The sequence below is a fragment of the Micromesistius poutassou genome (assembly GCF_964030765.1).
Source record: "Micromesistius poutassou genome assembly, chromosome: 8".
In the NCBI taxonomy this organism is placed as follows: domain Eukaryota; kingdom Metazoa; phylum Chordata; class Actinopteri; order Gadiformes; family Gadidae; genus Micromesistius; species Micromesistius poutassou.
Window position 1 is genome coordinate 16,659,234 of NC_140278.1, and position 22,718 is coordinate 16,681,951.

The window sequence follows — 22,718 nt, forward strand, 5'->3', positions numbered from 1 at the left end:
CTATTTTGAATATGTTAGGGTTAAATTGACGTTTCATTGCCTTATAAAAAGAATGCAAAAAAGACTTCTACTACTGAGTCCACTCCTGTTTTTTGTGCCAATACGACTGCTATTGCTACTACTAGTATTACTACTACTGCTACTTCTACTACTAGTATTACTACTACTATTTCTACTACTACTTCTACTGCCACTGTTACCTCTAGTATTAGTGTAAGTACCACTACTCAAAATGATGATATATATATATATATATATATATATATATATATATATATATATATATATATGTAGAATATACACATAATAATTGTCAAAAAATGGTTGGTTCACAAATACCTTTTTATAGTATATAAAATGGAAATAATGATCCGTAAAAGCATTATATTGCATCAAAATCGAATTAATCTTTATAACAAGCATCCATTTTTTCTTAAGATAATTTATATTTCTAAAGGAAATTTTAAACCCTGCAAAACATGTATTGCAAAATTGGTGAAATTATTGTTTTAAAAACTATAAATATTTCAAAAATATAGTGCAGGCATTTCCTTAAAGCATTTTCATATTCCACATGACTTCATTATATATTACTCATTACTTCTACATTCATTGGTGCTAATTGCCACAGAATCCTCTGTTCCTAATGTCCATCATTCAAATGTCATCCAGTAATTATAAAATAACTAAAAATGACAAATACAGCTAATGAAAACACATCTAATCGGATGGAATAGCGAATAAGCATAGCTGCTGTTGACATCTAGGAACTCATGTATCATCATAAGGCCTGATTTCAAAGACCCCGTGGGATCCCAGTGGAACACAGGATTATCCAAGCCATACACTCTGTCCCAGCTATGACCTTAAAGAAAACATCAATATTTAATCAGCACCAATTAACTACCAAATAACGGCTCGTTGCTTTTCTTAATCGCAGAATGAATAGATTTCCTTGATGAAATCCCATGCTCTCGATCTCGCACTCTCTCTCACTGGGTCTCTCTCTCTCTCTCTCTCTCTCTCTCTCTCTCTCTCTCTCTCTCTCTCTCTCTCTCTCTCTCTCTCTCTTTCTTTCTCTCTCTCGCTCTCTCTCTCTCTCTCTCTCTCTCTCTTTCTCTCTCTCACTGGGTCTCTCTCATCGTCATCTCCGTCTATCTTCCTCTCTCTATATCCCTTTCTCTATCCCCCTCCACCCCCCCTCTCTCTCTCTCTCTCTCTCTCTCTCTTTCTCTCTCTCTCTCTCTCTCTCTCTCTCTCTCTCTCTCTCTCTTCATCTCTCTCTCTATCAATCTCTATCCTCTGAGTTTGCACCTTGGGGTGATTATCGGGGCGTAGGTGTGAAGATTTGACACTCGGCAGATAGATTCATTTACTGGCTCAGCCGGACCTGGAGGTGATAATGAGGTCCAGGATTAAAAGTCAGACAATCAGTCGACCTCGCGACGATCGCAACACTACCACCAGCCCCCCATCCCCCTCCTCTCTCCTTCTGAAATATATACTGTTCCTTTTCCTTAACCCCACCGCCACCCCCTTTTTCTGCTGATCTCTCATGTAATTACACTAATCTCTGACTCCATTGCCGCTTTTCCACCGACAGTACCAGCTCGACTTGCCTTGACTCTCCTTGACTTGGCCCGCCTTTTTTTGCGTTTCCATTGGCAAAAAAAGTACTTGGTACCTGTTACCGGGTACTTTTTTTAGTACCACCTCCGTCAAGGTTCCAAGCGAGCGGAGTAGGTACTTTTGTGTGATGTAAACAGGCTGCTGGCCACTGATTGGCCAGAGAGTGACGCCACTGGATGAGTCATGATGAGCGCGACGTCCGAACGTGAAACCCGACACCCGGCCTGCATCTTTAAATACCACTAGCATCTGCGTTCAGTCAACAATAGCGATTGAATTTTGGAAATTCTCCTCTCTAGCTTTGTGTGTCACCACAATCCACAGTCTGAACAGCAAGTACACCAACACCTCCAAGTCCTCCATTGTTGTTTTGTTTAGCCTAGCCTGTGTCGCGTGGATAAGTACGTCACTGCAGTTTGTGCGCATGCGTGCTATGTGACAACCCACCCACGTTGAAGAGGTTCTTTTCTACGACCTGCCCACATTGAAGAGGTACTTTTTTAGATGGAAAAGCGACGTGCCTGGAACCAAACAGAGTTGTGCCGAGTTAAGTCGTGGCGAGTCGAGCTGGTACTGTCGGTGGAAAAGCGGCACAAGAGACCCAGAGTCACGGAAGGTTAAGGAAGAATGAAAGAAAGAAGAGAAGCATTTGAAGGACAGAGGAGAATACTAGAGGGAACACAACCGCACAGTTTTTTTTTTATTCTGTGTCGTCCCTTTCAATCTGTTACTATTTTACTCAGTGACAATTGGGTATAATCTACTATTTGATAATGTGTGCTTTTATCTAATTAATCTTGTATGTCCTTCATTTGGCATTTATTTAAAGCTACTTGGTACGATTCAAGAGTGGTAAAGATGGAGAGCTAGACTTTGAAAAAACAACAACAGGAAAACGTCCTCTCCCCCTCTGCCCCCCGCCTCCCTGTGTTTCTCGCCAGTGACCAGTGCTGCACTTCACACACCTGTGATTGACAGGCAAGATGGGTTCCCCAAACCAATCAGATCCGATATGATCCGGGAGTGGTCTAAAATCTAAATTGGCTCATACAGAGGCAGGCACAGTCCACTCAAAACACATATTCTCACAGCGCACTCAGTCATTTCTAACAAATTGACACTCAAATAATACTTTGTATATCTTACACTTTGCACTTTAAAGTTGAACTACTGACATTTGCCCTCCATACAGATGTCTATTTTTCAGTCTGAAGACATCTGAGGGTCTCCCCGAGGCCTGTTCCTCACCCAGAGGTGCCGTACGCGCCCAGCGGCCTCTCCTCTCCTAACCTTTCCGCCGTGCGCGGGGAAGCCCGGCATGTGGCTCTCTTTAGCATAATGAGAACGCTCATCAAAGAACAGCCGAGTGCCGGGTGGTGCACACACACACACACACACACACACACACACACACACACACACACACACACACACACACACAAGCAGACACATAAAGGTGTGTGCATGTACACACACAAGCATGTGAGTGTATGAAAGTGTGTGTCTTGTTGATCGAGGGACAGGCCCACAGGTGGGAGCCTGAATTAAAAAGACACACACATGCATGCATGCAAGCACATGGAAGCACACACTATTAAAAACACACACACACACACACACACACAGCTATGAACATTTATGCACACATAGAAGTAAACACACACACACACACACACACACACTCACACACTCTCGGACCTCGTTTAAGGATGAAATCGTTTGGCTGTCCAGGGTGTCATCTATAATTAATGGTGATGTGTGTGTAATTTAGACATCTCACCTGTAGCACTGTGCCTGACCCAGTAGGGAGACACCCCCCCTCCCCAAGCACACACACATTACTCTCAAACACACACACACACACACACACACACACACACACACACACACAAGCCACACACACACACAAACACTCTAGTACACACACTGTCCAAACCACACACACGTGATGAAAATGAATACACTTTTTTAACATTGTAACATATAGTAAAATATACATTAATAAGGCCTCTAACACCACTGTCTCACATTGCCTTTGCCACCACAACACACCCCCCCACACACACACACAAACACAAACACACACACACACACTCTCAAACAAATACACACACAACCTATTGGCACCTGTCGTCACCAGCTGCTTCATAATACACCATATGCGTTGTGATGACCAAAGTTTAAGCAAACCAAACCAAACTAAACGCTGGAGAGGGCCGTATGAAAATGTCCAGAGCAGCAGGGGAAACCTGAGCTGGTGTTTACTGGGCTGTGGGCCTGGCGCAGCCTGCACCACGTCCACCGCCACACACTACTAAGCTATCACCGCTGTTTGCTCTGCACGGAAATCACAGGCTCTGGACACGTGGCTGCGGTCTGCTGTACTTTAGTTAAGTTGTTTTTGATCTGCTGCCCTATTACTTTGTTTTGTATCTGTCGCCTGTTGTCATTGTTTCAATCCACCACGGGCTGAAACAATCCAGCTTGTCGTGTGCTGTGCACCACTGTTTGGCAGTTTTATTTATTTAGTCAATCAGCAGTTTATTCAAAGCGACCTGTAGTGAATTAAGATGCAGGGCATTAAGGCGTTAAACAGCAGGCATGGGATCAGGCATGTTGTTCCAGGCAGACCAGCTGCTGGAACCCAGTATATTTAGGTTGAATATAGCACTTCAACTGCTACTCTAACCCCCTGAATGAACAATAGATTTAGTTCTAGGGGGAAACTGACTGAGTTTGTTAAGACGCTGCAGTGTTTCCCATACATAGACCAATGTGTGGCGCAGCGCCACAGATTCAACAACGAGCGCCACAAATTGATTCCGCTCTTTTTATTTGAACGCGATTTTTAAGTAAAATATCTCACTCTCTCACAACAAATGTCACGCCAAAAAAAGAAAAATACCCGGGGGGGGGGGGGAGGGGGTTAGGGTTAGGGTTAGGGTTGGGAGGGGGGTTAGGGTTAGGGTTAGGGTTGGGGGGGGGGGGGGGGGGGGGGCACCACGCATTGCTACCTGGTCTCTGGGAAACACTGCGCTGCTCCTAATCTATAGTGACCACATGAAATTAACTTTCGAAATTAACATGAAATTAAATAATTTTCAAATAACGTACAATCACGCTACATAGAGTTACATAGGTTTTTCCTATTCTAAGGCCGCTTCCAGAAGACCCAACGAGCGGTTGCCGTCCATTTGAGACAGGGCACTCACTGCGCAGGCCTCTGGCGGTGTGTAGGAAACACATGAGGGCAAGACAATACGATACAACACAGGCCCATCATTTCTCAAGCTGCCAGTCAGAGTCACTGGAGGTGGTGTGGCGTTAAACAAAACAGTGCATCCATGCAACGCACACAGAGTTGCTTATGTCAATGGGATATTTATCACCTCTGATCAAGAAGGAATTAGTGTGAAAACTCCGGTCGTAGATCATTCCGGGTTAGATTAGATGTCACAGAGGAAGAGGAGGGTGGGGTTGGGGAAATCAATGGTCCTATGGCCGCTGCCAAGTGTGACCAGTGAAGAGAGCATTTCAAGTTTGGCCCGGGGTGAAACGGTGGTACCATCGAGGCGTATTCATCTGGTCAACACACCAAATGTTGGTGACCGTGCAGCAAATTGGCTGATGGCCGCAGACTACAGTGGCGACAGTGTTTTGGTGTGGAGGGGAAATTTGTTAAAGCACAGATTGTTGTGTTTTCAGGGCTGCGCTTCTGTGTTTTGCTTTGGGTAACGTGTAGCAGCCAGCCTAGTTGGCTGCTACAAGTTCCTCTGTGTTGTTTTTAGCTCGATACAGCCAGTCTGGAATAAAATAAAAGCGTGATTTAAGACAACTTGAATTTGAAAGTAGTAATTTATTTGCTTTACCTAGCAAACTTGTTTTTGGGTAATTACACAATAGACTTCATTAAAACCAGACACCTCTTAAAAAGCAAACAAGTGTTTGTGTCTGAGCACACAGTAGGTACTCACATTATTTCACCTTTTAGAAACAAATGCCCTTTCAGGCTGTCTGTAAGACTGTTGACAACAGCTCAATTGCGGTTTCCACGACAACTGCATGCAAATGATCACGTGTTTGCACTACGCTGACGACGTGACTCCACATGTTCCCTGACCACCTCAATCCAATCATTAAAAAACGGAACGCCAGTGCGAATGATTGCATCGTAATGAGTCGTTAATGTGTCTCCAGCGCGTTCACACGTGTATTTTTACCCAGCCGGCTGTCATCATCAGATCACCTGAGAGACGCGTTTTAAAGGCCAGGTGTGAACAAGGTCTTTGACATCATCAGCAGCACCCGCGGCTGGCTCAACCCCAGGGGCCTCGCAGCGAGCCGCCGCGCTCGCCTCCCCAGCTCAAGAACATGATCTTTGCGTTGTTCTTTTCCTACCAGCCCAGTCATTTGTATATGCACTAGGTTGGTGGTTATCCGTCTTACCAGATTTGTGTATGCACATTTGACAGGCGCCTGGAGTAGGCGGCGGCGGTGGGCACATTAATACAACATATATCCCATGTTCACCACTACATTATGAATGGGGTAATGTGTCGTTTTGCATGGATATAGTTGCCTTTAAAGCACAGCCAAAGTGTTATGTGCGGTTATCTGGAGAGAAGGGGAGCTGGTTCACAACATACTGCTCAAAAGGAGGGTACAGTTGCTCCGTGAAAATGTAGACCCCAACGGCTTAAATAAATCGGAACATAAAAGTGACTTTTATTATACTTACGCTAATGTAGGATCCACCCAATTCACCTTTAAAAACATCCTCATCTTCCAGGGAATCAATCAGAGTTCTGTTGGGTCAGCCGGCCGGCCCAGCCCGGCCTGTCCGTCAGGCCGGTCCAGGGTTATCCAGCAGTCGACCGATAACAAATGAGAATCAGATGCAGCCAATAGGATGCTCCTAATTACTTAATGAACAGGGACATAAGAAGGTGATTTGTTGCCATGGTGCTCTTGTTAGGTTAAGTGGAGAAAATCGACAGGATGGTCAAATGTTGTGCCTTATATCGCCGTCCATGCCAACCACAAAACAACCAAGAAGACTCTTTAGGCTCAGGGAGTCCAAAACGTGCATATCATTAAGATTTACTTGACCCGATTGTAAAGTTGTAAAATGCAGCTGTATTTGCTGTGTCTGCCTATGGTTTAATTGTGAATCTTTACCGCAGCTCGTAACGATACAGACAGAAGGAGGCAGAGGTCATCGCATTAGGTGCCCCATGCTGTAAGACATGCAGGAGCGTGTCCTGTAGCGCAGGCCTCTATCCTCCTCCTGCACGCATCCCCATCCCTCATCCCTGGACTATTGACCGTGTTGCACATTATAAATCAACACGCAGTCCCACTACCTCGCAACTAGCCTAATGAAAGCTCATCTGTAAAAAGGCTAAATGGTCCTGACAAAAGCCCTAATGAGTAAATCAATATTGCAGAGATTGTTGCTCTGCGTATACGAATACATCCCTATGTAGGGCTCAGGGTCGGCCACGGCTGCCCCATTTTTTACTGAGCGCAGTTATGCATGTCAGCACTGTTGTCATACAGGTTCACCCACCCCTTGGAGCAGGGGATGAATGGATGAATGGTCTGCTGTTCCTTTTAATCTGGGGTTTTCTACCACCTCAGTATCTCTGAGGGTATTCCTCTGCCACCTCTGTGTTTTGGCCAGAGGTTTGGAGATAATATGGGAGTTATTTGTTGGTTGTGATAATATGGGAGTTATTTGTTGGTTGTAAATGTAATGTGCAAAATGTAGGCAAGTTCTTAGTTGTCCGAGTTTCTCACCAATATTTTCTGCCATCCTTCCTTTCTTTACCTCTCTGTTAACACTTGGTTTCCCCAGTGTGTGATGACCATTAACACATGCTTGAAATGAACCCACGAGTATTGAAACACACCAGTGTTGTGACAATCAAATGTCAAACATGTTCATAACTAATCATCAATCATACTCCATAAAATAAACCAAATACTGCCGTGTCAAAGTGTCAAATGTCAATGCATAATGCACATAATGCACCTAATATAATGCACCACATAATGCATAATGCACCCCTTCAGTCCGTCCTAAATACATCTTTATCCCAGTTTGTACTTTACTTGGAGACACCACTGCTCTATTCTACTCCTAGTCTCTGTGACTCTGAGACACTTTGTCCCCTCAGCAGTCCAGGGGCAGATGGTGACTCACACCACAGAGACCATCGATCACCAGCCTTAACTGAGGGAGGGGGTCCTGCTACTGAGCGGCCAGGGGGGGCAGCTCCCCAGTCCTCTGTTAATTGAGGGGGAGCAGGTAGATTAGCCTCTGGTGCCCCCCACACCGGGCCCCCAATGGTGGGCACGCATGCCTGCAGACGATCCCCTATGCCTGACATAATCAGCTTACGCTGTGTCTTTATGACGCATCCACGGTGATTAATGGACCGCATTATGCATTGACTGGGTGATTAATGAGCAGTAATTGTAATTGTTGTCAGTTGTTATAAGGGAGGGTATTTCCTGTAGTCCTTAAGTTCTAAGCGATGCCTGCTTAAGAAGAATAAAGTCTGATGCATTGTGAATATCGACCAAGAACGGCAGTTTTTTTAGGGGCAGAATAGTCCACAGTGTTTGGTTCTGGGTTTGATTCCCAATGTCCACAGTCTGTAGCATGCAGGCATCATTCAGCAATATGCCTAACCCCCCACTCCCTCATTAATGGCATGTGTCTAATAATAATAACACGTGAACTGCTTTGGATAGAAGTGTTAGCTAAACGACTAAACAGTAGTAGTTTCCCCTCCTATAACTGTACTTGTAAAGGCTCTCGTCAGACCGGGAGGTTATGGGGAATGGGGAACAAAAGAGGAAAACCCTCTCATTGGACAAGCTTTGGTTTTTGATGTACGAGGGGAGAATGCTCTCCTGTTTCCTCCTGGTCCCTTTGCAAGTTACCCCATGTCTTGTTTCCCAGAACAAAGAACAAGCTGTGGTACTTTGAGTTCGGCACCTCCGAGACCTTCTCTGCCACGTGTAAGAAGCTGCACGACTTTCTGGAGGTGGAGGTAAATCGAAACACATGCTTTTTGTGTTTTTCTCTCACAGACATTTGCACTGTAAACCCTCATTGGGGATTTAGTAGATAAAGAAGATATACACTTACTCGTTTTGGGTTTTGTTCACCGGTTTTACAATTGTTATTTTTGTTAACATGTGTGAGGCTCCACTATAATTGGTCATAGTTTCCGTCTTTTTTTACAGTTACATTATCCAGTAAAACCAATTGTGGAAAAAAAAAAAAAAGGTTTGGTTTGTTCAACAGAACGTCAAGTTATTTACAGATATCACCTATTTTATCCAATTCCACGGTGGCGCTGGAGGCGTGTTGACGAGATAAGACGCGGTTCAGTCTCTCTCCGTGTCTCTCCACACCCTCGCCACACTCACACTGAACCTCAGCTTAACACACAGGCAATTAGCCCTGCGCGACCCCGCTGCGTGCGATATTGAGTGATAATGAAGATGGCGTCAATTCGATCCACCGTCACCCCGCAACCACCTCCACCACTCCTCAAAGCTGTCCACACAGTGCAGAGGTCTTTATTAATTAATGCCGGATGGGTACTTACTACTGGAAGGCGAGCAGCCATTGACATTAAATAGTGATCTAAATACAGATTGGACACAATTGTGAAAGGAACTCGATTGATTCAGGGATATTTGCAAAACGGGAGCATCCTGGTCCCAGCCGTTAGAGAAGGCTTGAAGGGGAAAGCGCTGGTTTTAACCATGACAGGCCTTTGAAAGTCAGACTTTGTTGAAGGAAAATTAAGAAAATGGAAAGGAGTTTTTAGGATTCATTTTTTATCCTTGGAAAGTTCAATACAACTATGTATTTGCTTATTAGAAAAAGTTCTCAGAGGCCCAAAATGTTTCAGTATTTGCATTATTTGAGAACCCTTGAACTCGGATAAAGAAGTGACAGTTGACTGGCTAGTTATTTAATCCTATGAAACCTTTAGAGTACTCAATTAAATAGTTAAAATTGCGTATTAACAATTTAAGTATTAAGGTCTCATTACCTAATTAACGTTTCTTTAGTCAAGCAAACATGGATACGTTTTTGAATAAATTTGTATTATGTGACCTTTTGCTTTGTCCTCTGCTTCATCTTTCCACTCCTACTTATCCTCTCTTTCCGTCCTTCTATCTTCTATCTATCTTCTACTTTCCATCCTTCTATCTTCTATCTATCTTCTACTTCTCTGTCGTCTATCTTTCTATGAAAGTGTGACGGCATCAGCCTGGACCTCAGCACCATCTCCCTGGAGGGCATCGCCATTCTCAACATTCCCAGCATGCACGGCGGCTCCAACCTCTGGGGTGAGAGCAAAAAGAGGAGGGGCAACCGAAGGGGGGCCAAGAAGGCCCAAGACAAGAGGACGACGGTGCTGGACCCCAAGGAGCTCATGTTTGCGGTCCAAGGTACCAGTTGTCATTTTTGTTACTGTAACTGGGCAGGATAGTATAGTGGTATAGTAGTATAGCGGTATAGAGGCTAAAACCTCTTCCTGATCTTTGTTCACATGTATCTGCATTCACTGGTAGTCTGGTAAATAAAAACATAGTTGTCAATAGTAATTGGACGGGATATGTTTTCACAAAATAGAAAGAAAGTTTGGCCTTCACGTGGAGATAATTCCGGTGAACCAAATAAGTCAAGAGCCCTAAGACACACGGGATGACTTGGGAATGACGGCAATTTTAGGAAAAAAGCCTTGGATTTAAGCTGGGTGTATATGGGCAATTTTCAGAATCCAGCCAGAGAAAGCTTAATTTTAAAGTATCAAACCAAAACAATAGCATCCCTCCCATCAGACCTTACTCAAAGGCTAGAGAACTAGCTCACTATCTTTATCCCAATGTCTGCCTAGCCTTGTGTAAGAATTCGGTCATGTGAAAAGAGTTCATGGGCAGAGTGTGCACAGGACCTGGTAGAGCAGGTAGGCAGACAGACAGTTAGGCCATCCAATCATTTCATTCGTGCCAAATAAAACAAACAGGCCAGGGTGTCCAGAGGACTTAAACAAATACGTTCCAAAAGAAAAAAGCTTCTAAAATAACAAACCTTCCTCTTGCTCTAATCCATCAATCCTTCTTTCCTACATTCACTGCATGTTGTTCCTAAACGGGCCCACAGACAGACAGACAGACAGACAGACAGAGAGACAGGCAGATGCACCGCGATGCAGGGCACACACTAAGTTTACTAGTGGCAGTTAGAGTTCCACAGCACGACCGCCTCCGAGTCCAACGGCCTTGCTCACATATCAGCCATCGCAGACAAAGTTAATTTGGGCCCAACCTTTGTTTTTTTCCACCTTGCACATGAATATTTCACCGGTGACAAGGTGAATCAGGGGCGGGGGGATTTGGTTTGGCTGAGAAAGGGGTGCAGCCTTGTCACTGGGTGCAGGCGTCCCCCGCGTGGTAATGGACTGTGCCGGCGCCGGGCAGGCCGTTCTGTTAACAGGATCAGACTGCTGGGGGGGGTGGGGGGGGGGCACGCCGGGGGACCTCTGCCGTCACGTTGCCCTGAAGACGTTGACATCAAAAGTAACACACGAATGGATGGATGAATTAATGAATGGGTGGGTGGATGATGGAGGGATGGATTCCTTCCTAAATGGTTGGACGGAAGGATGGATGGATAAATGGATGGATGGATGGATGAATAAAGCGATGCAATCGCCCTAAATCCCTGAAATGCTACCGTACGCTCTATTGACGGCCTGCAAGTTACACACAAAACATGGAGAGCACATGTATGTGTTTACCATGTGTCATTAAAAAACCCTGACACCTTTAGCGGTTCAAGTGATAACAATCAAATGTGTTGTGCGTTTTATTTCACGTGAGAATCTCCCCCAACATTTCAAACAAGGGTTCAGACGAGTGAATGTCGAGTCCATGAAATACACTTTAAATGCACACAATGCATTTGGCCTAGTAAGTGATTGTTTGTGTTGATAGTTGAGTGTTGTTAACACTCTTGTTCCATTCATTTTAATATGTACACCTTGATTGCCTTTTGGTGTATGCCTGTGTGTGTGTGTGTGTGTGTGTGTGTGTGTGTGTGTGTGTGTGTGTGTGTGTGTGTGTGTGTCTTTGTAGGTGTACTCAAGGTGAGACTCCCGACTTGTCAGATGATGTGTGAGGATGTGTACTTGCCAAGCGCGTATGCACAACCATGCATGTGTGTCTGTGTCTGCACCTATGTATGCACCTATATATGTAGGTGTGTGTGTGTGCATGCCAATATGCGTCCATGTGTGCATGTTTGTACATGCGTCCGTGTGGGTGTGTACATGTGTACGTGTACATTCTCCTTTGTCTCTGTGTGTCTTGTCTGCACCTATGTATGTAGATGTATACGTATGTATGTGTGTGTGTGTGTGTGTGTGTGTGTGTGTGTGTGTGTGTGTGTGTGTGTGTGTCAGCGTGTACATCTGTGTGTATGTGCACCCATGTTTGTATATGTGTGTGTGTGTGTGTGTGTGTGTTTGTGTGTGCATGCATCTGTGTGTGTGAGTGTGTTTGCGTGAATTAGTGCGTGCATTTGTGCGTGCATTTGTGCATGTGGGCGTGTGTGTGCATGTCTGTGTGTGTGTGTGTGTGTGTGTGTGTGTGTGTGTGTGTGTGTGTGTGTGTGTGTGTGTGTGTGTGTGTGTGTGTGTGTGCGTGCGTGCGTATGCGTGCAGTGCAGTGCAGCTTGGGGATAGACACCCTGACCTTTCAGGAGCTGTTAAACCGTCCCGCTGGTGACACCAGGAGACAAGCCCCTCAGCTGCAGGGTGAATTATTTAGAACGGGACTGAGGCTCAGAGGGGGAGGAGGGGGACATGGCCCATTAGGTTTACATTGAAGGATCAGGTCTTAAGCTCTACCTGACCGTGCCCTCCAGGCCCCCTCAGCTACTCTGGGCTCCTCTCTCCATCACTCTGGACCACTCTCGCCTCTCGCTTTTGTTTTCATTTATTTCAGTTTGTTTTTTGTTCTTGGTCCCTCTCTCTCTCTCTCTGGCTCCCCGTCTTTCTCTCTGTCTCCCTCTCCCCCTTCCCCCTCTGTCTCTCTTTCTCTTTTTCTGTCTCCCAATCTCACTCTATCTTTCTCGCTCTTTCTCTCTCTCGCACTCTCTTTTTCTGTCTCCCAATCGCTCTCTCTCTCTCTCTCTCTTCTCTCTTCTCTATTTCTCTCTTTTGCTCACTCGCCATGTATTTAAAATCTCTCCTTTTTCTCTTCCTATCTCTGACTCTGTCTTTCTGTCTCTCAATTTCTCTACCCAAAGCCCTCCACCCCTCGCTCATTCTTTTAGTTGTGTTTGTCTCTCTCCCGCTTTCTCTCTCTCTCTTTCTCTCTGTCAGTTTCAATTCAATTGAAAGGGCTTTATTGGCATGGCAAACATCTCTCTCTCTCTCTCTCTCTCGCTCTCTCGCTCTCTCTCTCTCTCTCTCTCTCTCTCTCTCTCTTTCTCTCTATCTCTCTCTCTCTTTCTCTCTATCTCTCTCTCACGTCAGTTTGTTCAGGAGTGTCCCCTGTCACTATCACTGTCTAACCAGACACATCAGTGCTGTGAATGACATCCTTTCCTTTGGTGCATTGTCCTTAAAGAGGCACAGGGACAGCACCTCACACAGCACTGAACACAACAACTACCTTATATGGAAGGATGAGACGTCATATGGCAGAAATCACACCCATCAGTATGGTAATAACAAGAAGTTCTGTCCCATAAGTTTACTTAATTTTTGTTATGTTTTGATACTCAATTATATGTCTGGGTGTGTGTTGTTAGAGTGTAATAATACTGTGGTACACTTTTGCACTTCTATGTGATGTAACAGTTGTTTACCAGTCTGGTAAAAGCATATTATTGTTATTTCGGTCCTGATATTCTGTAGTAATATCAGGACTATTATGGAGACCCTCACTATTATTTTTGATGGTGTTATTATTTTTCAGAGCACCTTATATGAATCCCAGTTTGAACTGTTGAAGGTAAACTGATTGTCTTTCTCTATACTAAGCATCTTAAGTAGAATCCACCTTTCCATTATTATTTTTTGATGAACAATAGATGAATGCATCATTTCCTTTTCTGACGCCAGCAATGGGCTTAAACGTCAGACGCAAAATTGTATTCGCTACGTCAAAAGCTGGCAGTTCATACAATTCCTCACGACATATTGGTACAGTGATACCTAGTGATACCTAACTATACAACCTGTGAGGTACAGTTACCAGACCATACCCTAAAATCTGGGACCCCAAAGATAGGGCTTCCCCCATGCAGACCAACGGTGTTAGAAAGCCTCACTTCATCTTCAGCCCTTTTAGGCCCCGTCCACACGGGCGAAAACGATCCGTTTTCCTTTGAGAAGCTATGAAGTAAACCAGAAATGCATATTCTACAGAGGGACACAGGGTTGTAGTTATATGGGGGGTCTATATAACAACAGTTGTTTCATTGTATATGATATGGGGTTGCCACATGATCCCTGCGGTGGATGCATCAAGATGCACCCCCCGCCTACACCTTGCTAGCTTCTGCTGCGCGTCTGCTGCGCGTCTGCTGCGCATCTGACGGCTCATTGTAGCAGCTATCATTGATCCTTGCGGCTCGACGCAAGGAAACGTGAACGCAAGGAAACGTGAATGCAACTCAACACTTGCATGCCCAGTCCAGCAGGGGGGTTACACACACCGACACACACCGACACACACCGACACACACCGACACACACACACACACACACACACACACACACACACACACACACACACACACACCTAGATCGCCAGGGAGACGCTGTCCATCATCCCTGTCACCGCTCTCTGTGTTAGCGTGAGAAGGCATTCAGGGAGCGCAGCATTAAAGCCGAGGGGTCGAGAGGTCAAGGGGTCAATGTTGGGGTCAATTTTGCTGTATACACACACACACAACACACACACATGCAAAAAAATCTGACACTGAACTTTTGCTAACGTGTGTTTTTTTTTTATTGTTGTTTCATTTAACCTCGTGGAGGGAAGAGATGTGTCAGACACATGTCCATCTCACATGGAAACATTGCAATGGCAACATCCACACCTGACAACCCCACAGTGTGACACAGGGTCGCCACACAGGTCATTCAGGCTAGAAAAGACACACACAGATACACATGCACACTCCCATACATACATTATATAGTCACACACATGCAGACACACGCATTCATGCACCACACACACGCCTACATGTCCTCACGCACATACTCACACGTCCACAATACACAAATACATACATGCAGGCACACACATATACACTAAAAGCATATGTGTGCCTCAACAACACTGGCTACAATGGCGTAATTGACAGCGATAAGTGCATAACCATGATCGGCCACTCCACCTAAAAATGTGTGTGTGTGCTTGTGTGTGTGCGCGCGCATGTGTGTGTATGTGTGTGTGCGCGTGTGTGTATGTGTGTGTGTGCTGCCAGCCGACAAGCAGCAGCTCCTTAGTTGGAGGAGGCTGAGTCTTCAGAGTGAGGGGGGCTAGGGGGGCGGGGGGTCCGCAGAAACAGATGGGCTCCGCAAGACGCAAGGCTTCCAGCCGGGACAAAATCAATGCTCATAACTAAAAAAAAACTGAAAACAGAAGCCATATTAATAATTATAGTAACAGAAGATTGCTTTTGCGTTGCCGGTGCAATCTAATTAATAGCTGTTGTGTCTGTGGCGCGTCGTTCGTGTGGCTTTCCTCCCCATTTTAAGCGGAGGAATATTCCGGTGTTCGGGAGCGGAAGGCCAACCGCGGAGAACCGCCGTTCCTCCTCTTAGTTCGCTCTTATCCTCTAGTTAGTCCTGTTTTTCTGGCTCTACCTCTCTCTAAATTGTTTCCTCTTCTCCCCGTTGCTCCTCTTTCTTTTGCTCACACCCAGCCTCGTCCTTTCTTCCCTCTCCCCTTTCTTCTACCTGCTCCCACTTTTATTTCAAAATCAAATTGGCACTCGTGATGCTTCAGACTCAGAGCATAGGAAATGAGCATTTTGAGAATTTAATGAATGAACATATGTTGTTTTTCTTCTCCCCTAATAAGTGAATACCTTGATTTATTTATTATTATTAAGTTTGCCATGCCTATGTACTTTTGCCAAAGTTAAACATTGGTTTACCCAGTTGAGTTTGTTATCGCCTTGTTTAACTGTGGCTACTGTTAAGAGAGGGATTTAATATCATAATATGTCTGGCCATTGTCCACTTGGCACCTGTTGCCCTTCTAACCATCCCTGAGTGATCTGTGTTCCTTCTCTTTCTTTCATTGGATGGTCATACATATTGGGCCTCTGAAGCCCTTTGAAACACAGCTGAGATGCCGGTTTATATTGACTTGATATCTCCATGTTCTCGTGTTTCCTTCCAGACATTTCGGACCAGCTCCTGGAGGTGGTGGGCCTGGAGGGAGCCATGGAGATGGGTCAGATCTACACCGGTCTGAAGAGTGCTGGGAGACGTCTGGCCCAGTGCTCCTCTGTCACTATTAGGTCTGCCTCACCTCTCACCCCTGACCCCTGACCCCTGTCTGACCAGACACATCTGATGCCTGAAGCAAAAAGAAACGATAAGATTTACGATAAAATATTATGTCACTTTGCAACTGTACAATCCAACTAATTCCTTCTTTGTAATCCCATCCACAAAATTGGCACACCATCCAGGTTCACATCATATTACAGTTTACATCTAAATTATCTTTAAATAGAATAGAAGAGTCATTAGTTCTTGCTACATTCCAACATTAAAGATCCACTATATAACCTTAGTTTGTGTATTGTTTGCAATCCACAGGACCACAAAGTCTCTCCCAATGCAGATCGATGGAGAGCCTTGGATGCAAGCCGCCTGCACGGTAAGGCATCGAACACACAACATTTATTCTGCCAAACCATAGACGACAGCGAAACTGCAGATATTCAGGAAGTCGTGACATACGACTTACATGAAAAGGAGCAAAGTCGTAGTAGAGTCTGTGCTAGACAGCAAATATATCAAACACAAACAAGCAGATTCAAATAGTTATGGATTGTTTTTGAGGCCTGTTTACTTTCTCTATTTGAAAATCTTCTATTGACTAATCCAAATCCAAATGATATTCTAAAATGCTGGATCCTAAACAGTAAAGGAACCACATCTCACCACACCTCTCTGGCTCTGTCTCCATGTCCTCGCTCCATCTCTGGAGTTAACACCGCATTGCATCGTGGTTCTGCTCAGTAATCCAGCTGAGACACTCAACGCCCGCGCTCACATCTTCCTACCTTGTCTGTGTTTGAGCATCTGCTTCCACAAGTGGCTGTTTGTTCGAATGTGTTCATATTTTATCCCAAGAAACTCCTCGATTGGTGTTGATTTAATTACAATGCCAGCCCTGTGACGGCCCGGTGGATGGAGTGCGGCCCTGATTTGCATAGCGATCGCTCACGCAACGTGAGAGAATGGGATGCATGACAAAATGAGTAGTCTGCCGAGTGCTCTTGAACTCCCATGCGCTGGCAGGAACATGACGACCAACTTTGGGATCTGGCAATACATAATTGTGTTTGTTAAGATGATTTCCATGGCGAGTTATTCACGTGTGTTGCCGCAGAATTTGAATCAGCCAATCCAACAAAGGCCCTTAGAAAAACAACAGAGGCGAATGCACGGGGGGTGTAATCTAACTAATTATTAACAACAACAACGATGCACTTTACATTCCCTTGCATGCATAACACATTTGACACCATTAAGGCCATCTGTTGTTGGAGGGTTTCGACAGTTAACTAGGTCTGAAAGAGCTTCCAGAACCAGGCAGCATCCAGGAGAAATGGCATTGTGTTGAGTTACGATGTTTCTCTATCGTAAGTCATTCTGGTACATTGCTCCAGAACACATTACCACTAAACATGATGTTCTCTCTTTTATATTGTTCTTTCCCAAATAAAATGAACTTTTCTTGCATGTAAAACCCTGTTTTTGCTGCGATTTTTATTGTGCTTGGAGACACTGAGAGAGAATGCAGAGAATAATCTTTCTTTCTTTCATTTTTTCTCTCTTTTTGTTGAGTCTGTACAACAGATGTATACTTATTTCTAATACATCATCCAGTCCACACAAGATGATAATTGGTGCTGATTCGAGGATCAAGTGCGTTGCACCAGCAAATGCCTTTTGAAGGCAGAGTCTCTCGACTGCAAATGAAAGCATTTTTTTCTGGCTACCACTTAACCCCTTCATGCTCTGCATAATTAAGCAAGGGTGCATAATAGCACAGCCTTAATGGTGGATGTCTTCTATTCAATTTATCTCAAATGCTAACCTCAAACAGAAAGACTGGGATGGCAAACATATCTTCTTTAGAACCCTGTGACTTACTGCTCCACACTCAGTGTTTCCCACACATAGGCCAATGTGTGGGACAACAGGCATCTGCTGTTGTAGCAAAGATTTTCCTTAAACCAAAATACAACAGCAAATATGTCTTCTCTCAAACTATATCAAGACTAGTCCCATGGTGGACATTGTTGTACCATCACCCAACAGTAACTATAGGAAACACTCTCTCTCTCTCTTACCAGAACAAGGCGCCCATGTACCCTTCAGCTATATTAACATCTTGTTGAACACAGCTAACTACTGCATCTCTCTCTCTCTCTCTCTCTCTCTCTCTCTCTCTCTCTCTCTCTCTCTCTCTCTCTCTCTCTCTCTCTCGCCCTCCAGATTCAAATCGACCACAAGAACAAGGCGCCCATGTTGATGGGCACGCCGCAGGGCACCGGCTTTTTCTCCTCCATCATCAGGCGAACGCGCAGCGAGAGCAAGGACTGATGGGAGATTGTCAACGCTCTGAAACACCGGTCCAAATGTTAGCTAGCCCCAGCTAGCTCTGAAGTAGCAGCGCTCAGCAAGGCTGTGTCATCCACAGTCAATCCACCACAACTCGGATACAATGCCACGGAAGGAGGGGGACTGTATGGGTATTTATTGAGGGCGTACGCGAGGTACAGCCGGACACATGGCCTCTGTTGTGAGGCGGTCACCGGGTGGAGGCGAGGTGTACCAGGAGAGGCGGTGGCGTGTGAGTCGCCACATCACAACTTGGAGGAGATCTCTCATCTTTTTTTTTTCTTTTCGCTTTAACATGTGCAGTCTACCAATGCGCTTTGTGATGGGGTACAGTTTAACAATATATATATATATACATTTGGTATATATATATATATATATATATATATATATATCTTTATTTTCAATGTTTTTTGATGGATTTCGACTCTCGCTGAGTAGATTGAGTAGACATATCTCCAGTTGCTGCTTGTTCTGCGTGAAGGGCCTGGTATTTCGGTCAGAGACATGTTAATGGAGGCGGAGATATTATATTTTGTGAGACTTTTGGAAAGCATTAAGGGAAAGATTTGAGAGGATTATTGACTGTTTACTGAAAAGTTTAAAAAAAGCATGCCATCGTCTATTTTTTTGCACGAAAGATATATATGTTCGCTAGCAGTTGTGTGCACAGTTTCCGTTGCATGGCAGGGCAAGATCTGTTATTGAACCCTGTGGAAAATGTATAGATATTCGTCAAAAAGGTTTTTACCAGATTTTTTTGCAATGCCTTTGCCAGAAGGTAAAACCATATCACATCAAATATTCAGTTGATGGACATTTTTTTATATTGGGTCCTTTGTTTTAATAAACAGGCACTCAGGTATATTTTTATTTCAAGTGGATCAAAGTTAAAATGACGCAAAAAATGTACAATTATTTTACTGAACGGCATCCTTAAAGCTGCACTAAGTCCCTTTTTTTGACTGAAGCCATCACTTTTTCCTCAAAAATATTTCATTAGAAAACACAGTTTTCTAACCAAAAGGGTACAGGTGCTTGACATAATTTCCCCTCCACTCCTAACCTAAAGGCCTTCTATGACAGCTCAGCATTTAAATTTACCCACCATGGAAAATCTCTGCATACCAAAATTATTCACAAAGAGAAATATATTACTGGGATGGGTTTCATTCAATAAAGCTACAGTAGGCAATTTATTCGAGAAGCATATTTGTTGAAATTCTCTATACATCCTAGCAATTATCAATAAATCAAATACTAAAAACATTGGTAATTTTAGCCATGGTAGAGCTGTAATAAGCCAGTTTAACCATTGCATTCGGCCTGAATGAAATGATTGGATGGCGTACATGTCTGTCTACCTACTTACTTGCTACCTGAGTGAACTCTGCCCTTGCAGTCATTGTGCAAGGGCCTTGCTTCTCCAAATTGCCTACCCTAGCTTTAAACACTCAATAATAATGCATCATGTGTTCACTAATTATGGACACTACATTCAAATCCTTTTAAACAAAAGTGATGGCTGCATTGAAAAAGGGACATGGTTCAGGTCAAAAGTGTAGCCTTTTGCGACCCCCCCTTCCCCCTCTCTTGGTCATTGATTTGTCCCAATGTCTACCATTGAGTGCTTACAGTCTGTCGGGTATACAAGCATACATTAGCCCTTTAAAGACAGAGTACAAGATAGTTATTGACATATGAGTTTACAGGGAGTGAATCCTAAAAACAAATCAATATTATCCAAGTGAGAAATTCCAGATTGAAGAAGTTGCGTGTGTACAACCATGAAATGACGTCTACTACCCCAACTACTGATCAATCCAATGAGTTAATGAAAGTCTTGTCTAAAAACAATTGCATCTAGACACAAATGTTGCAATGTTGTGTGCAATGTTAACATTACTCCATGTTTCAGCGCAAAAGGTAAACTATTGCACACCACCAGGTTCCCCTTCACCTCACATGAGGATCTTCTATCACCAGTGATCAATTCAAATGTCGTCTGAAGTCGAGTATTTTCAATGTATGTTGAGACTTTTCCGCATGGAGCACAACACACGTCCACAAGGCACAACACATTGGGCCTTTTTTGTAAAACTGAAATGCATCCCTGCATGCATTTTAAGAACAACGTTTGGGTTGATTGTTTTTCACTGTTTCAAGTACCATGTGCCTGTCGAGGCTGACGTCTTTCCAGCCTCAGTCCCTCAGCTTGTGAGCTCGAGTGTTTCTTACCGTGAAGCTGTATTTTTGTACACAACGTTGTTTTTAAGCCTGTTGCTACTCTCGTCTGAAGAAACAATGATGATGATATAATGATGTGCTGTTCTGGGGGGCCAAGTCCTAATTATTCTGCCTACGTTAGAAGTGTTTTAAAAAGTAAATAAATATACGTTGGTTTGACCCGGTTATGTTCTGTCATTGTGTCCTGACTTCTCTCAGGTATGATCAATAGATTGAATTCCATTTCAACAAAATTCCAAGTCAACAAAATTTAAATGCAATTGAATTCCAATTCAATAGAATTCCAATTCCAATTCATTATAATTCAACAAAATTATAATTTAACTGAATTTAATTAAGCTAAATCCCAATTATAATGATTTATAATTCAACTACCTAACTAACTAATCATATAGCTAGTTTGAGTGTTCCATGCGGCACAGACAGGCAGCTGTACTGACTGATGTCCTTCCTCTCTGATCGGTATTACTGCTCTCTCTGTGTGTAGCCCCTGACCGCGTTGGAGTGGTCAACACTGGGCTGACTGCAGCCGGTGTCCAGTGTCAGATGGTTTGACACCTGCACTCCGCTTAGGTTCCCCTGCACTCCTCAAAGTGGGAGGAGGGGTAGGGGTGGGGGGAGAAGGAGCGTGGTGAGGACGAGGAGAGGGGTGGTTAGTGGGTGAGGAGGAGTGGGGGAGAGGCGAGGGTAGTGGAGGAGGTGAGGAATGGGGACTGGGTAGTTTGCGAGGAGGGGGTGGTGATGTATACTGGGTGAGGAGGGGGGGGGGGTGTGAGAGTGGTGGAGGAGGTGAGATGGGGGGGTGGTGAGAGGAGGGGGTGGGGATGGATAGTGAATGAGGTGTGGGCTGGAGGGTTGGGTGGTGGGAGAGGAGCGGGGGAGGTGGATAGTGGAGGGGGGAGGATAAGAGGAGGGGAGGGAGGGGGTCAATCCTATAAGGACATGATACCTCACTTCACCGGCCGACCCTGCCCGGGGTCCAAGATGGCAGTGGGAATGACCACTGAATGGACACGCAGGAGGACAGTATGCTCCCTCTACACCAGGGCCACCACACAAGAAGATAGCATGGGCCGGCCATTTTGGTTCTGAACAAGCTGGGTGGGGGAACTGAATGGGGAATTCCGTATTCAGTTCCCCCACCCAGTGAGTGTGGAACCAACATAGTGTGGAACCAAGATGGCCGCAAAGGTGACAAAGGCCGATTGTTTGTGGGTCACTCTGATAGGGTATAGCAATGCAAAAAAAAGGAAACTAAAGTGTAACAATTGCTACCAATCAACAAAATACTCAACAATGTAACTGAAACATAAAGACTTCCTCCTTAATTTCCAATGTCTTTGAAACGTGACAGTCAGACAGACAGACAGACAGACAGACATGCCTATGGCTCTGAGATTGATCACACCTGCTCATTTGTGTTTTCCTCAGTTTTTCCAGACAGATAACGTTAAAAACAAAAGAATGCAGGTGTGTGTGTGTGTGTGTGTGTGTGTGTGTGTGTGTGTGTGTGTGTGTGTGTGTGTGTGTTTGAGAAAGCTTTTCCCACGTTGCCTGGTGACCTGTGCTGTACTTACAGGTCAGTCTCTACCAAAAGTGATGTACTTGTGACGATGTACCTTCCTACAGGCCAGGGGGAGCTTGGCTCTTCAGCCAGTGCCTCTGAAAGCCCTTCCAAAGCACCATGTTACCATGGCCACAAACTAGACTGCAAGTGCTAATTGTGAGAAACAGGTGTGTTTTTGGTTATTATATGTTGCCCTACATTTATATGTTGTGTGTGTGTGTGTGTGTGTGTGTGTGTGTGTGTGTGTGTGTGTGTGTGTGTGTGTGTGTGTGTGTGTGTGTGTGTGTGTGTGTGTTTGAGTGCATGCATGTGCAAGTGTGTGTGTGTGTGTGTGTGTGTGTGTGTGTGTG

General features: G+C 44.6%; 1 protein-coding gene across 1 annotated transcript in view; it reads left to right on the forward strand.

The window, feature by feature from the left end:
* Positions 1-18,536, forward strand: part of dgkb (diacylglycerol kinase, beta) — a gene marked incomplete at both ends in the record, with an annotated part of 46,487 nt that extends 27,951 nt beyond the window's left edge. Inside the window, 5 exons of the mRNA XM_084471541.1 lie at positions 8,600-8,690; positions 9,915-10,110; positions 16,093-16,213; positions 16,518-16,578; positions 18,429-18,536. Of these exons, the coding sequence (XP_084327667.1) occupies positions 8,600-8,690; positions 9,915-10,110; positions 16,093-16,213; positions 16,518-16,578; positions 18,429-18,536 (577 nt within the window). The remainder of the gene's footprint in view (positions 1-8,599; positions 8,691-9,914; positions 10,111-16,092; positions 16,214-16,517; positions 16,579-18,428) is intronic.
* Positions 18,537-22,718: the final 4,182 nt, after the last annotated feature.